This window comes from Myodes glareolus, chromosome 8 (genome assembly GCF_982192425.1).
Source record: "Myodes glareolus chromosome 8, mMyoGla1.1, whole genome shotgun sequence".
NCBI classification, from domain to species: Eukaryota; Metazoa; Chordata; class Mammalia; order Rodentia; family Cricetidae; genus Myodes; species Myodes glareolus.
This window is the reverse complement of record NC_142033.1, coordinates 16,571,291-16,586,320: the sequence shown is the minus strand read 5'-3', so window position 1 is coordinate 16,586,320 and position 15,030 is coordinate 16,571,291. Positions and strand designations below refer to the sequence as shown.

At 41.1% G+C, this 15,030-nt stretch overlaps 1 protein-coding gene across 1 annotated transcript; it reads left to right on the top strand.

The window, feature by feature from the left end:
- The first annotated feature begins 5,920 nt into the window (after positions 1 to 5,920).
- On the top strand, positions 5,921 to 7,755 carry LOC125395930 (C-X-C motif chemokine 3-like). The gene is made up of 4 exons (XM_085691463.1): positions 5,921 to 6,078; positions 6,164 to 6,287; positions 6,404 to 6,487; positions 7,105 to 7,755. Exons 1-4 carry the CDS (start codon positions 6,000 to 6,002, stop codon positions 7,118 to 7,120), a joined length of 303 nt encoding a protein of 100 aa, XP_085547589.1. The 5' UTR covers positions 5,921 to 5,999; the 3' UTR covers positions 7,121 to 7,755.
- Positions 7,756 to 15,030: the final 7,275 nt, after the last annotated feature.

The following is a 15,030-nucleotide window of genomic DNA, read 5'->3' as shown; positions in this document are numbered from 1 at the left end:
AACTTCTCTAGCTGGTGCAGGTGCCTATTCCCAAGCTTCTCTATGGGAAGGCTGCTGCTCCTGCAGACTTGGGCGGCCTGAGAAAGCATAACGAGCTGTGCCATTGCTGTAGGCGGAGTCACGCTGTTAGAGAGACGCAGCTGTGGACTGCACAACCATTCGCTGTGCTTGCTTTTAGAATAAGTAAGTTTGTACCACTCAACGGTTTCTAAATTGCTGTTCTACTTCAATGACTAATTATATATCACAGAGATTTTTGTCTTTGTCTTTGAATTCCAGGCTCAATGACCCATGTTAGGGAAGTAACTTCACCTCATGGCTTCAGTTTCTTTTTTAAAAATTCAATAAAGATAACAATAATATTTGCTTTAAAAGTGTTGCTTTGAAGACTGGCTATGACAATGTTTGTAATGTGCTTAGAAGAACATAAGACAAATTCTGTGTGCCTTGGAGAGGGTATAAAGGTTTACCAATGTGTGTGTGTGTGGGGGGGGTGCGTTTGTGGCAACTCAGTAAAAGAGACAGGATTTTTCATGTTTACCCAGAATCCTGTAAGCTGTCATACGCATTGTATTTATCAAGGTGTGTAAAACCTCTAGGCCTGTTCATGCTCATCCCACACAGAAAAATTAAGAGAGAACATTCTTTGAACGACAGTTGTTCTGCTTACCAAATGTGCTAGTGCAATGCCAACACAAAACTTGTGCGAGCAATCAACCCACAATCTGATTTGACTCAAGGATTCCAGGAGACGGAACCCATACCCAACCCTGCTGGAGGACCCAGAAACTGAGACTGGAGAATGCAAGGGCACGGGGTAAAACCAATTCCTATTGTTTTACTAAATCAAGGAACAACAGTTTGTCTCTTAAGTACCTTTTGCTATACCCATAGATCAGTGCCTTATTCAGCCATCATGAGAGATGTGTCCTCCCTCCTACAGCGGATGGTGGGAACAAATACAGAGACCTTTCGCCAGACATTATGTAGAGAATGGGAGACCTTGAAACACACAACCCATTCCTTTTTTTCAATTTCAATGTGTTAGTTTTGTTTTACCTCTTATATCATCTCATATCCCATCGTATCATTGTCCATGAGCAGTCTGTTTGCTCTCTAATGAGATACAGAAAGATAGTGGATCCTGATGAGAGGGGAAGAGGGGAGGGAGAGACAAAGGGGAAACTGTAACCAGGATATTTAATGTGAGAGAAGGAATCTATTTTCCAATAATAGGAAATAGTTATAAATTAAATCAGATAAAAAGAAAAAGATAAGATCTTTCTCTCACTGAATGTGGTTATATTCAGACTTTATGATTGATACTACTAGAGCGCCCTTGTGAGATCTGCCATCTAGCCTTTGGTGTCAGTGGCTTTCTGGGTAGTGGAAGCCAAAGGCAAAGAGACCAGCTGTTCATCACCAAACACAGCTCCCATTCCTGTGGACACCTGGCAACAAATGTGCTAATGTTTTAGCGATTGTCCTTTCTCTTTGATTTTGGTCTCTTGAGACACAATTCCCCTGTTATTTGAGACGCCACCTCACTGTGCATCCCACACGAGCCTACGACTCACGATGTAGCTCAGGCTGACCCTTAACCGTGTGTTCCAGCTCAGCCTCGAGTGCTGGCATTACAGGTCTTTTAAGACACTTCAAGTAGGGATTGCTTTTCTATGCTTCAGAAACATTTCTAATCAGTGCACTGTGGGTGTATACTATTAAACAAACATTAACTAGAATTATTATGTGAAGTATGCTATCATGTGATATATAAAAAGGAGCTATAGAAATGATATTAATTAGATATAGATACAGCTATGGAAGAAGAGGTGAATAGTATAATGAAAAACCTAAAAAGAAACAATAAAAAAACTTAAAAAAATGAGCAAAGGGTCTAAAGAGAGAACTTGAATCAAGCACAGCACATAATCTTGGACAAGGTACCTGATCTCCTTAAGTCTTAATTTTCTTATCTAAAAATGGAATTTAATGATGCCAACATTTTCCAAGGACTAAATATAGTAATGCATTAAATAAGTTAAGTGATAAAATAATAACCAACATGTTATAAGAAATGTATTAAATAAAAATATTAATATAAATTAGATAGAAATGTGAGGAAAAAAGTTAAGATTGGTTAGGAAAAAATTTCATGCCTTTCTGGCTTTATAAACTTTACAAAAATAAACACATATTATGACTACAATTAGAAAATTTTGTGCCGTATCTTTCAAATTTTAAAGAACTATTTTCATATTTTGGCAAATTTCCCATTAAACCTTAGAAAAACAGTGGCGGGAGGAAGAGGAAGCCCAGTCAAATGCATGCTATTCCTCAGCTAGTCATAGATTTCACAGCCTGCAGATTTTCCTGTCTCATTTCCCTTTCCCTAACACAAGTTTTAATCCCCCTGTAATCTTTCTTGTTATTCTTGAGGGGTCTTATTGAAAGACTGCTGGGACAGGGATTGGTAAGGGAGGAGGGATTGATATCGGTAAGACCGAGAGGTGAGGGCGCTGGGGGAAAGAACAATCAAAATGCATTCATACAAGGATTTTATCATCAAAGAACCAAGTGAATTAATCCAATGATTATTAATCTTGTGCATCCTTGCCAATAAATAAGGCAGTTATTACTCAAACTTCCTTTTTATAGACAAAATGAAAGTAGGATGACAAAATGATTCAATGATTTATCCCTCTCATCACATACACGCATACACACACATGCACACACACATACACACATGTATGCACACACAAGAACACACACATGCACACATGCACACACGCACGCATACATTTAGAATCCATCTAAATGCAGCCTCCCATAGCGTATACATGGCCATTCTTTTCCAGAAATCCCTAAACACAGTTTATTTTACTTTCTTAGCAAATCTTCAAATGATTATTTTAATTTAGAACTTTTTTCAACGTTGTTAAGTATGGCGGTTGTGTGCCTGTAATACCAGCACTTGGAAGGGTGATTCAGGAAGTCTACCACAAATTCAAGATCATTCTAGACTACATAGAGAGTGCCAGCCCAGGTTGGGCTACAAACAGAGATCCAGTCTCAATCAGTCAACCACTCACTCATTCAATCAATCTTTCTTTTTTTTTTTTTCAATCTGCCCATATAGTTAGAGAGCCTTCATGTTCCCACCTCCGTTAGCACTAGGTACTGTGTAGGTGTCTTTTCTGCAAGGAACTGGAGTGGCGGGAAGGGTAGGAAAGGAAATGTGGTAAGTCCTGGAGGGCATAGCTCTTCTGAGTGTGCAGCCCAACACCTCTCCCGCACACCTTGACCAAGGCTTCTGTCTGCTGGTGTTTCCCCTCTGAGCACTGGTTATGACCAGGAGTTTCAGATCCTGATGCTGTGACCGCGATACGAACAATCTACACTAGGGTCTGCCTCAGCATCTCCGTGTTCAGCAGATTATTGCTACTGCATCCAAGGATGCTCTGTGCCAGACTGAGAGGGGCAAGCAGAACAGTATGGAAGAAAACTTGGGGAAGGCTCTTTTCTGTTAGATTTTAGTCTTCTTTCCTGAAAAGAGCTACAATATGTGGGGTCTGTGTTTAGGTAATATTGGACACACTTGTATCTGTTTTACTTATTTAGCAAACATCTGTAGGGCACCATGCTCATTCTTTTCAAATGGAGAATCCCATCTCAGTCTCAGGCCCACACCGAGACAGGCATGTTAGATGCAAATGGTATGAGGCATCCCAATCCAGGCAGAGCTCTGTGCCCTGTGGGGAGCAGAGGGCTCTGACTCTGGTCTGTCCTGGTTAGCTGGGTTGTGTGGAACACTGTCCTGGAGAGGCGAGCCTCTAAAACAGGGAATTCATTTTCCCTTTCCCCACTCTTACTGTGTCTTTGTGGGAGAGGTTTAAGCCAACATTACTCTTAAAACCTCTGTACCCTGATCTGAATCTAAGTTTTCTAAAACTTATGACTGAAAATGATGCAGGCGCTAAACTGAAAGATTATGAAATTCTCCATCATGAGAAAGACGTGTCGGTATTTCCAGGAAAGATGAGCCAACACCCAAGAGACCTGAAGCAAAGGGAATGGGAATTTAGGGGTGATTTGTTTTCTATGTCACCCACATCAGGGTTTTCTGCTCCAAGGATAGAGGGCCTGTATGCTGAGTACCCATAGGTGCTGCAGCTGAGTACCCACTAGGTGCTGCATGCTGAGTACCCCTAGGTGCTCTATACTGAGTACCCACTAGGTGCTGGGTTCTGAGTACCCCCTAGGTGCTGCAGCTGAGTACCTACTAGGTGCTGCATGCTGAGTACCCACTCCCCACTGTGTCCATGGGTTCAGTTTTCCAAAGAGGCTAAGGAGGTGAGCACTGCGGTGCAGCCTGCCCCCCCTGCCCCTCCAAAGCCTAAGCTTGGGCAATGGTCCCGAACACTAAGATCACATCTGAAGCCCTTGTGTTAGGAAAAGCAGATCTTTGGGCAATTTCAGATTCAGAAGTTCTAACCCCACAGAGGGAAAGAGGAAATTAAGCAGGATTCATAATCAACTGTGGATGCTTATCTCTGTTTCCACTAAGTTGAAAAAATGCTGTAAATGCATTTTATTCCCTATGTTGGAATGCCTTGTTCAGCCTTGGTGCAGGGGGAGGAGCTTGGTCCTGCCTGGACATGATATGCCATGCATTGCTGATTCCCACGGGAGGCCTTACCCCATCTGAATGGAGACAGAGTAGGAGTGGATGGGGAAGGGGAACAGAGGGAGTCGGGGGAGGGAACAGGAGGAGAGGAGAGAGGGGAAATTGAGATTGGAATGTAAAATAAATAAAAATAATGAATAATAGAAAAAATATAAAAGTATATTTGAAAAGATGAAACGGTGAAGCAAAGAAAGCGTCAGGGCTGGCTGAGTTTTTAATAGAACTGATTTCAGAAGTGTATGAAGTTTGCACAATTAAAAAGATATGGAAAGGCAAGATATCATAGGGTCCTGTGTCTCCATGCAAATTGCAGTTTAATTCACAATAGGTAAGATGTGGAAACAGCTCGGTGCCTATGAACAAAGGAGCAGCTAAGGAAAACGTGGTGTGTTTACACAGGGGGGTTCTATTCTGACCCAAAGAACGAAATACTGCAGAACACGCCAAGGGAAGACAGTCAGTTTCAGGAAGACAATTAGCACATGTTTTCTCCCGTATGAGAATCTAGATCTCTGTATGTATGCATATAGGACATAAAGAGGGAAATAAGGAACCAACTGGAAGCAGGGAGGGTGGGGGACAGCAATAGAGGAGGGCAGGGAGGTGGTGACTATGAGGGAAGACGATGGGGTGTGTGTGTGTGTGTAGATGTGAAAACGTCAAACTAAAGCAAATCACTGGGGGTCCACTAAGGTTTTGGCTTTAGAACTTCACCTTAAAAACAACTAAGGACAGAGACAGAAAGCGTGTATGCAAAAGATAAACTGGTAAAACGCTCGGTTCTTCCAGTTCTTCCTGAACAGCAAATCCTTTAGCCCCAAATTCTCACATAGCTGTTTTTCTCTATTGGCCTCCCGCCACCCAGTGGCGAATTTATTTCTACCTTCAACCTCATCTCTTCCCTCCCTCCACCTCCAAGGCTTCAGTCCCCACACAAAGGTCACATCGCAGGGGGTCACTCCAGCGCCGGCAATACTGTCCTTTGCTGGGGGTTGGGGCTGGGGGATTGAGGCTGAACTCCATCCCACGCTGCACAGTGGGCAAGCAGTATCCGGGACCTGAGGGAGAAGTTAGTATAGTAGCACGCGCGTGTCCCCAACACACTCATCCCACGAGCTCAGGGGTGTGGCCCTATCTTTGTTCTGACACAGAGACCTGAAGCTCCAGGAATTTCCCCAGCCCTGGGCTGGGGCTTTTCCTGCCACCATGCATAAAAGGGGCTTGCAGGGCCCTGGAGTCCCAGACCGCACCACAGTGCCTCCAGCCAGCTCCTGCACTCCAGACCCCAGCCACACTCCTGCTCAGCGCCATGGCCCCAGCCACACGTCCTCTCCTGAGTGCAGCGCTGCTGTTGCTGCTGTTGCTGGCCACCAGCCACCAGGCTACAGGTGGGTTCCGCGCTGCCATCCCTGGAGGAGCCTCGGGTGGGCGCAGCCTCCCACAGCCCTACTGACAAAGTGTCTTTTCTCACAGGGACAATAGTGGCCAGTGAGCTGCGCTGTCAGTGCATGACAACCATACCAAGGATTGCTTGGGAGGAAATCCAGAGCTTGAAGGTGAAGCTCTCAGGACCCCACTGCGCCCAGACAGAAGTCATGTGAGTGTCTCCCCAGGCCTTCTCTGCCTCTGCCAGAGTTGCTCAAACCCTCCTGCTGCCCCATGCTCACTCCAATGGGACCTCACAGCTTAGAAGGCCCCCCTTTCTCTCTGCAGAGCCACTCTCAAGGACGGTAAAGAAGTTTGTCTGGATCCCGAAGGCCCTAGGCTTCAGAAGATCATCCAAAAGATCCTAAAGAGGTGAGTAATGCTTTGTTTGCTCTCTGTGGGCCTCATCCTCTGTGGCCTCTGACTCCTGAAAACCACCTCAGGGAAAGTCACTGAACTACGAAAGTGATGATTATTTTTACAATTCTAATAATCCTTCTGATAATTAATTAGTGTACTGTGGTGCTGGAAGGGTTTTTCCGGGATCCTGTATCCCCACCTGGAGCTTGTCTCCATTGAACAAGAGTAGGTAATACAGCTTTTTAAAAGTTTTCATTTGTCTTGGCCTCCCAATATGTATGTAACTATGTATGTATATAGATAAATAGATAGATAAAGATATAGATATGCCCAAACCTGTTATCCATCTATTTCAGTAAAATTTAGCTTGAGACTTAATAAAAGTGAGAACCAAGAGTCCTTCATGAGCTGAGACCTGGTGTGACAGACAAAGTGCCGCACTTTAGCTTTTTGAGACCAGAGGTCCCCGCTCCCCTCCATCCTGAAGGAGTGCATCTACCAGGGCTAGGTGTGTGCTCTATGGCACAGCCACAACACGCGGAGAACACTGGGGCCAGGCTGTACTCAGAAAACCCAGGAGAAAGAAGACAGCTGTACACTTAATAAAGACGTTCGTTTTCTCATGACAGCGCCAGGTCCAGCTGAGCCAGAAAAGGATGGAGGACCTGCATCCTTCAGAGCAAAGAGGAAAGGAACGACCCTGCCCGCAGCCATCGAGATGAGGCTTCTCCTGCTTGCTCTGAACAACTCCTGAAAGTCCATATTTATTGATTTTCCCCAAATTCTATGCTAACATTTTACATATAAAATAACTAAGGGTATACTTGGATCTACTTGCAAGATGCCATAATATTTACTGTTTATTTAATATGAAGTCTGAATTTAATCAGTCCCCATTCTTAATTTGAAGATTTTTCAGATTCTCTCAGGAAATTGCATTAATATTTCCGAGGCAACCATTCCAGGCTGACCATTGTGATGGTAGCCGGGGTAGTCAACAGGTAAAGGAAGCCATTCCAATGTAGGGAATGCATGTGCAATCTACTTTTGTACCGATAAAGGCTTGTCAGTTGTTATTTATTGAAATGGTTTCACAGTGTTACAATGAATAATCAACTTTGTGTTGAAGCTTTAAGAATTGTAATATTCTATATATTCCTTAGTCATTTTAAGTGATTTCTATAAGTCATAATGCCTATTTAATGTTTCTATGTCTTATAACAGAGAAGTTTAAATATTTATTGGTATTTTTACAAAGAAAATAAAGTATTTAAAAATAACGCTTGTTTTGTTTCTTGGAGGGCTATTGCTAAAGGTTAATCCAATGATTTACATCAGTGTTTCTCAAGTTTTCTTCTTGCTCCCCAAGCATTCAGTTGGCTACAAAAATGAGTCACTCCATAAGCCATGCCTCTTTTCCCTTGCTGGTGTCTCTCATTTCCCACCCAAGAATGTACTTTTTCTAGGACTGACTCCTAGGAGGCTCCCTACCTTCTCAATTCTAGTTTCAGGACACGGGATGCTCTCTTCTGGCCACCAAAGGCACTAGGAACTCACAGGGTACACAAGCATATATGCAAGCTAAACTTAATCCAAATAAAATACATTTTTTTTAAAAAAAAGAAAAGACAGTTCCTTACTACCTTGCCACCAAGTTTGTCTATTAAAAGATGTACATCATTGTAGTCAGCTAAAGGACCTAATTCCATTGCTTTTGGCAAGTAACTTTTCTTTCTTTCTTAAACTTTATTTATTTTATTGACTGATTTATTTTACACCCAGACTGCAGCCTCCCTGCCCTCTTTTCCTCCCACTCGCTCCCAACTCCCCTCCATCCCCCCCTCAACCCACCCTTCCTCTATATCTGCTCAGGAAGGGGCAGGCCTCCCATAGGCGTCAGCAAAGCATGACATGTCAAGATGCCATAAGACCAAGCTCCTCATTTTGTATTCAGGTTGGGCAAGGCAATCCAGCACTAAGAACAGATTTCTAAGAGCCAGAAACAGTCCCTGATCCTATTGCCAGGAGTCCCAGAACTGTCACATATATGCCAGGTTGGTTCCAAGCAGGCTCCCTGGTTGTTGTTTCAGACTCCCTGGTTGTTGTTTGAGTGTCCATGAGCCAGGCTAGCCATTTCTGTAGGTTTTGCTGTGGTGTTCCTTATCCCCCTGGCTCTTATAACTCTTCCTCTCTCTCTTAAAGATTTAAATGTCCTTGTTGGTAGAATTCCCTGAGCTCAGTCCAATATTTGGCCGAGGGTCTTTGAATCCGCCCCCATCAGTCACTGGATAAAGGCTCTCCAATTACAATCATGGTTGTTACCAACCTGATGGCAGGGGTTAGCCAGTTCAGGCTCTGCATCTACTGCCAGGGGTGCTAAATAATGTTTCTAACAACTGTTGACAATTTAATGAAGCTAACAGTGAGATGGTGGCAAACTTGTTATTTTTTCCCTTTGAAACTCAGTTGTTTCACCAGAAGTAGGACTAATAAGCGGCTGAGTGTAGACGGAGGATGCTTGTTTGTTTCCCCGGCCACCCAGACCTCAAATAATCACACAGAAACTATATTAATTACAACACTGTTTGGCCTATTAGCTCGGGTTTCTTATTAACTAACTCTTACATCTTAAATTAGCCCATTTCTATTATTTTGTATTTTACCACAAGACTTGTGGTTTACCAGTAAGGTTCTGGCTGGCGGCTCCTTGATTCCACCTACTTTCTCCTCTATCTCTGCTGGGAATTTCTGCCTTGTTCTATTTTGCCCTGCCTTAGGACAAAAGCAACTTCTTTACTAACCAGTGGTAATAAAACATACTCACAGCATACAGAGGGGAGTCACACATAAACTGAGGACTTCACTATTCAAAAGGGTCTGAGATTTGGGTTCAATACTCCACCTTATCATGTGCAAAAGTATTAGCCATCTTAATGTTCTAATTCTTTATATCAATACATAAAATATATATAACACAAAAATATATAAAATATATGTATTTTATAAATATAAATTAAAATATATTTATATTTTATATTAAAATATAAATACATTATATATATATATATACACATACATACATACACTGGGCTTGACTGTGTTGTTTCTCACCCTTCTTAGTGACATTTTCATAGACCTTGAAAGAAAGCCCTTGAATAACTTCTGTACAATGCTGCCCAGGATGGGAACTACATTCCAATTTCTATGGATAAAATGGTGTGAAAAAGAAAACAGCTCAGTAATCTAAAGTGAAACTCCAAGACTAGAAATGGGAGTCTTTTCTGCATACAACTGTGAAGTACATGATGGTTTCCTATTTAGAGACTTAGAACTCATTAAGAAATCCCAAATTTGGGTGAATGTCTCTCACAGAGGCAAGAAGTTAGCACTGGCAGCCTGAGTATTTGAAAAATTTCCCCCTTGTTCCAAGCTGAATAAATAGGTCCATGAGTAGCAGGAAATAAGTTCTGTGGGTTCATCCCTGCTGCATACCTAAAGGTTGAAAGTTATTCTAACTTCTTATCTTCTGGATTATTAGTTAGAAATGATTCAGGAAGAAAGAAAGCTTGTAAACTACACAAAAATGAATGCACTGAAACCTGTCTCAAAGCTCAGTGTTAGCATTCCCTCCCTAACTCCAACTGACTGGGCCCTGGAAAATGTCTAGAGGAAGCAACCCAGGGCTCAGGAAAGCTATAATTCATACGTACGGCCCTCCAACATTGGGCCTTGCTCTTTAGGCTTCAATGTTCTTATCAGTAGTAAACACAGGACACAAGAAGGATAGAAGACATCCTTATGGTAGATAACACCATGTTTCAAAGTAGCAGACTGGTTTTGGAGTCAGTTACAGTTCTATTATAATCTTGGGCAACTTTCTTGACTTCAATCAGTTTAACTTCCCTTCCTAAATAGAATGCAGAAAGAACAAGAATGTGTCTTCTGAAGTAAGGAGGAGATTAAATATTAATGGCTCAGAACTATGATTATTTGCTATTGTTCATAAGCCCAGTTTTAAGGATATGTTTCAGTTTCCAATGAAATGGATACGAAAAATGCAGTTTCCCAGTCCATTTACCCCGAGACTTAGAAACTGCCATACTCTCCCTTCAGGGATGCTGTGATGATTAAGAAGTGGGGCACAGGACATGTGAGGTGGTAGTCACTGGCTGAAGGTAACAGGAAATGGAAATGCTGTAACAGCACAATTTCATGAGCCTGGCTACTAGAAACACCAATGATCACACGGTTGGGGCTCCTGATTAGGCCTCTAAGAGAGATAGTGAGAGGAAGAAAGATGATGACATTGCCCTGTCCTTAGGAGCTCTCTTTTGGCAGAGCTTCAGAAGTATCGTTCTGGGACTCCCAGAAGTAACCAAAGAACACTAGGGATGGTAGAGGTGAAAGATCACAATAGTACAATCCAGTAGAATAAATAATCGTACAAAGAATAAGAAAGACAAAGAACCAGTCTAGTAAACATCATCCATGTTCCCTCACCCACCAACTTCTCAGCTTAATGCCTCTGCCCTCCTGCCTGATGATCCTTTATTTGAAGGAAAAGTAGGCATGGCAGACGGTTTACTGAACCAGAAAATCCGGAATACAAGGCCTTCAAGAGCATCCTTCAACCTCCAGGGGCAGGTAGTAGTTAGTACATAAAGACTGCATTATTTCTAGCCTTATGGTGTGTAGTTTCCTGAAGGATTTGATTGTTTACTTTTACTCATACATGACTTGAATGGAGGGACCATTGTGAAGAATATATTACAAGTTTTCCGTGTACACAAACAAGAGGCTTAGTTGTCACCTCTTCATTATGATGTCCACTGCCTTTCACTCTCCTTTCCCTCAAGGGCTGCTTTCTCTCCCTTGTTCATCCAGTGATATAAATATTTGTATCTGATTTTGCTTGCAAAAGACACCTAATTTGAATACTTGGACTTCCCAGAAATTAGACTTCAAGGTTAAGACTTGTGCATTGTTGTTTTATTAATGAGTCGACTACCCAAGAATTAAGGGTTAGAGTGGGGAGCAAACATGCAGTGAGTCAGGGAAACTACAAAATCTGGCAGGAGATGCACATTGTAGTATGGCCAACATCATGAGGGTGAAACAGCAGTCCACGGCTGGTTTCAGCTGAGCCGTAGGTCTCTTGGGGTGTTACATTCTTATCCTGCAGAAACTGAAACACACTTAAACCAAGAAATAAAAGCTGCTGTCATTTACATTAAGTTCATAGGTTCTCCAAGGAGCCAGATATTAGTCTTTGGCTACTTTTTTTCCTTCCTTCCTTCCTTCCTTCCTTCCTTCCTTCCTTCCTTCCTTCCTTCCTTCCTTCCTTCCTTCCTTCCTTCCTTCCTCCCTCCCTCCTTCCCTCCCTCCCTTCCTTCTTTTCTTCCTTTCTCTCTTCTTTCTTTCCCTCCCTCTTCCTTTCTTTTCTCCTTTCTTATTTTTTGGCTGCATTTAAAGCTGAAACCTGGACCGGGATACTCAGTCCCTAAAATAGAGGAAAGCGTGTTTACTAGGCCACAGCCAGGTTCCCTTTCTCCAGTAGGCTGGCATATTACTGGCATTTGTCTTTCTTTTTAAAACCATTCATTGTTTGCCTTGGGAAGTGAGAGATGGTTAAAATCTCTTCCATTGTCTTCAGTAATCATTAGAACGAGAAATCAGACAGCTTACATAAGAAAAAAAAGACAAATAAAAACCCAATATTTTGGCATCCAGGTAGGAGTTTGGGTTCAATAACATAGAACTCTCATTTGATCTCACTTTTTAAACTTTTCCACTATTTCTTACAGCACCAAACTAAAAATGAAGCCTTTAATATATGAGCCTTTGAGGGAAATTTCAGATCTGAATTATAGTAAACACAGATCATCTTGGAGTTTAACATATTTTTTTGTCTGCCTCTCTAAAGCAGGATGTTATATAGTGATATTAAAATAAATTAACTCAGTTTTAATTCTCTTTCAAGACACAGTGTCTACAAAAGGTCCTGATACATAATGAATTTTCAATAAAAATGAGAAAGACATCCTTTTTTTTATTTAAGCCAAGTTTGTCTTTGGACTATATCAGCTTTATAGTGTTCACATATTCTTTAGTTAAATGCTATAATAGGTTAAATTGTGTCCCCTAGAATTTATATGCCTCAAGAGGTCCTAAGCCATAATGTGAGCTTATTTGGAGATTCAGTCTTTCAACAAGCAACTGATGTGAATGAGTGCTAACTATTGTAATGGAAAGACAAATTAGAATTGGAGGATGAAATAGGGAGGGGCATGCACAAGAAAGTAAAGGTGGAATAAGGGGAGGGATGGTTAGCACTAGCAGTCATTTGAAAAACAATATAGAAACCTACTACTGAAGATACTACCTGCTATACTGACATTTCAGTTGTGTTTTAATAAATAAAGCTTACCTGAAGATCAGCCCCACTGACAAGGCTGTGGAAACACACACCTTTAATCCCAGTAGCCACACTACTTGCCATAGAAACCGTGTGGTGCACACCTTTAATCTCAACCCCAGAGAGAATTATAAAATGGAAGGAGACAGCTCTCAGTCACAGTCTCATTCTGAGATTCCTGGAGGCAGGATTGACATTTTTGGACTGAGGTTGAGGTAAGAACCAGTATGCTGTCTGTAGTTAGCAGCCACTCTTCATTTCCCCTTGCAGTTGAACAACACACTGAGAAATTCACTTATTCTATTTGTTTCATTCTATATTCTCCTTGACAGTGAGCTTGTGATTATCAGGCTATCTCTCTTATTCTGTTATTTTTTGAAGATTTATTTGTTTATTAATATATTTATTATATATTGTGTTCTGCCTGCATGTGTCCCTGCAGGCCAGAAGAGGGCAAACTATATACAATATATACAGGCAATAAATGCAACAACAATGTCTAGTTCATTTTCATTTGACAAATTCAGAAAAAAATTCTCCATATCTATCCTGTCTTGGTGTGTTCAAAATTTTGTACCTAATTTACTTTCCACCACAACTTACATTACCATCCAAAACTATCTTTATTTTTTTTGACTTTTCAAGACAGGGAAAAACTACTTTTTGATATCTCTCAACATCATATACTTTAAATTTCTTTAGTGAATTTTTTTTTCTGAGTCTCGTAAATAAGGGAGGCTCTAACTATCAAAATCTAGCCTTCAATTACCTCAAAGACCCAAGAAGGAAATAATATTGACTGAGTAAGCAGGAAGTGTAAGCAAGGAACTTTCAAAAAATTGAGTAATGACAGAAACAGCTGGGTGTCTGAACTGTCACCCAAAGTTCCTCTGTAATATTGGGGAGTCCATCTTTGACCTACAGGTCTAGCATATCTAACAGACTTTTTGTGAAGTAGGACATTCTGAAGGGCTGTTCCTCTTTGTCTTGACAAAGTTTGGCAGTTACTCTCTCTCTTTTGTTTCCTGCTTGTCCAATTAGGATAGCATACTGTCAGCAGTCAAGGCAAGAGCATTTTCTTATCCAGGGGCTTACTTTTGCCACAAAGAAAGTAAACTTCGTGTGGAGTTTCTTTGATGCTCATTATCTTTTCTGAAGTAGATTGATGCTGCCAAGAGCAGACATGTCTCATTGTCATAAAAAATCTAGGTTAAATGCCATATTCTATAGATCTCTGAAGTTTTTGAAAAATGACCTGTCTATCTAAACTATATGTTTGTTTGACCTTGAAAATATGTGTAATGTGACTACAAGTTTGATTATACTAGGTGATTAACTACAAACCTGCATTTCCTTATTATCCTAAACAGTTGGTAATAATTTTCAAGGACTAGAAATCGGCATTACATTGTTAAATGAACTGTATAGGTATAATAACTTGAACAAGATTAGAAATGTATGCACAGTATGTTTTAACAAAACTAATTTCAAATTTATATCAATATGAAAATTTGTATACAATATTCAAAAGTCCAATCCAATGTAAAACATTTAAAACTAGTAGCTGCTTTTTCAAAGTAGATTTAATAATCTATCTTTTTATCTTATCAAACTGCATGCAAGGTATACTGGTGCAATAGTGAAACAAATATTATGAGAATAATAAACCACTTTCTGATTAGAATTACAGCCCACTCCATGAGATAGAACCCAAACATGGTACTACTAAGATGACCAAGAACCAAAGACTCGATAAATCATAAATCTAGGCGAAAGCCTACTATTATTATTCTGCTAAAGGAACAAAGCAATAAAATAATTCCTAATGACATATTGCTATAGTCATATAGTGCCTTGCTTAATCCTCATTGGAGAAGCTTCTCCCTGCAGTGGATGGGAACTACCATCGGGATCTACAATTGGATAATGGGCAGAGAGTGAGAAACTTTGGAGAACTCCATCTTAAATGAGACATTTTCATGAAAGCGCTCCCCTCACGGCTCGGGGTTCTATGCGGAAATGGAGGCATAAGATTTTAGCTAGAGGTGATGGATGACTCCAAGGAAACAGTGTCTTCTAGACACAACAGGATTGATGCACATATGAACCCACAGAGAATATGGCAGCATATATAGGGCCT

What these genes read in the sequence shown, in the direction of transcription:
- LOC125395930 (XM_085691463.1), top strand. Translation starts at nt 6,000, where the DNA reads ATGGCCCCAGCCACACGTCCTCTCCTGAGTGCAGCGCTGCTGTTGCTG. An exon ending in CACCAGCCACCAGGCTACAG is followed by an intron (nt 6,079 to 6,163) that starts GTGGGTTCCGCG and finishes CTTTTCTCACAG; the next exon opens with GGACAATAGTGGCCAGTGAG. An exon ending in TGCGCCCAGACAGAAGTCAT is followed by an intron (nt 6,288 to 6,403) that starts GTGAGTGTCTCC and finishes TTCTCTCTGCAG; the next exon opens with AGCCACTCTCAAGGACGGTA.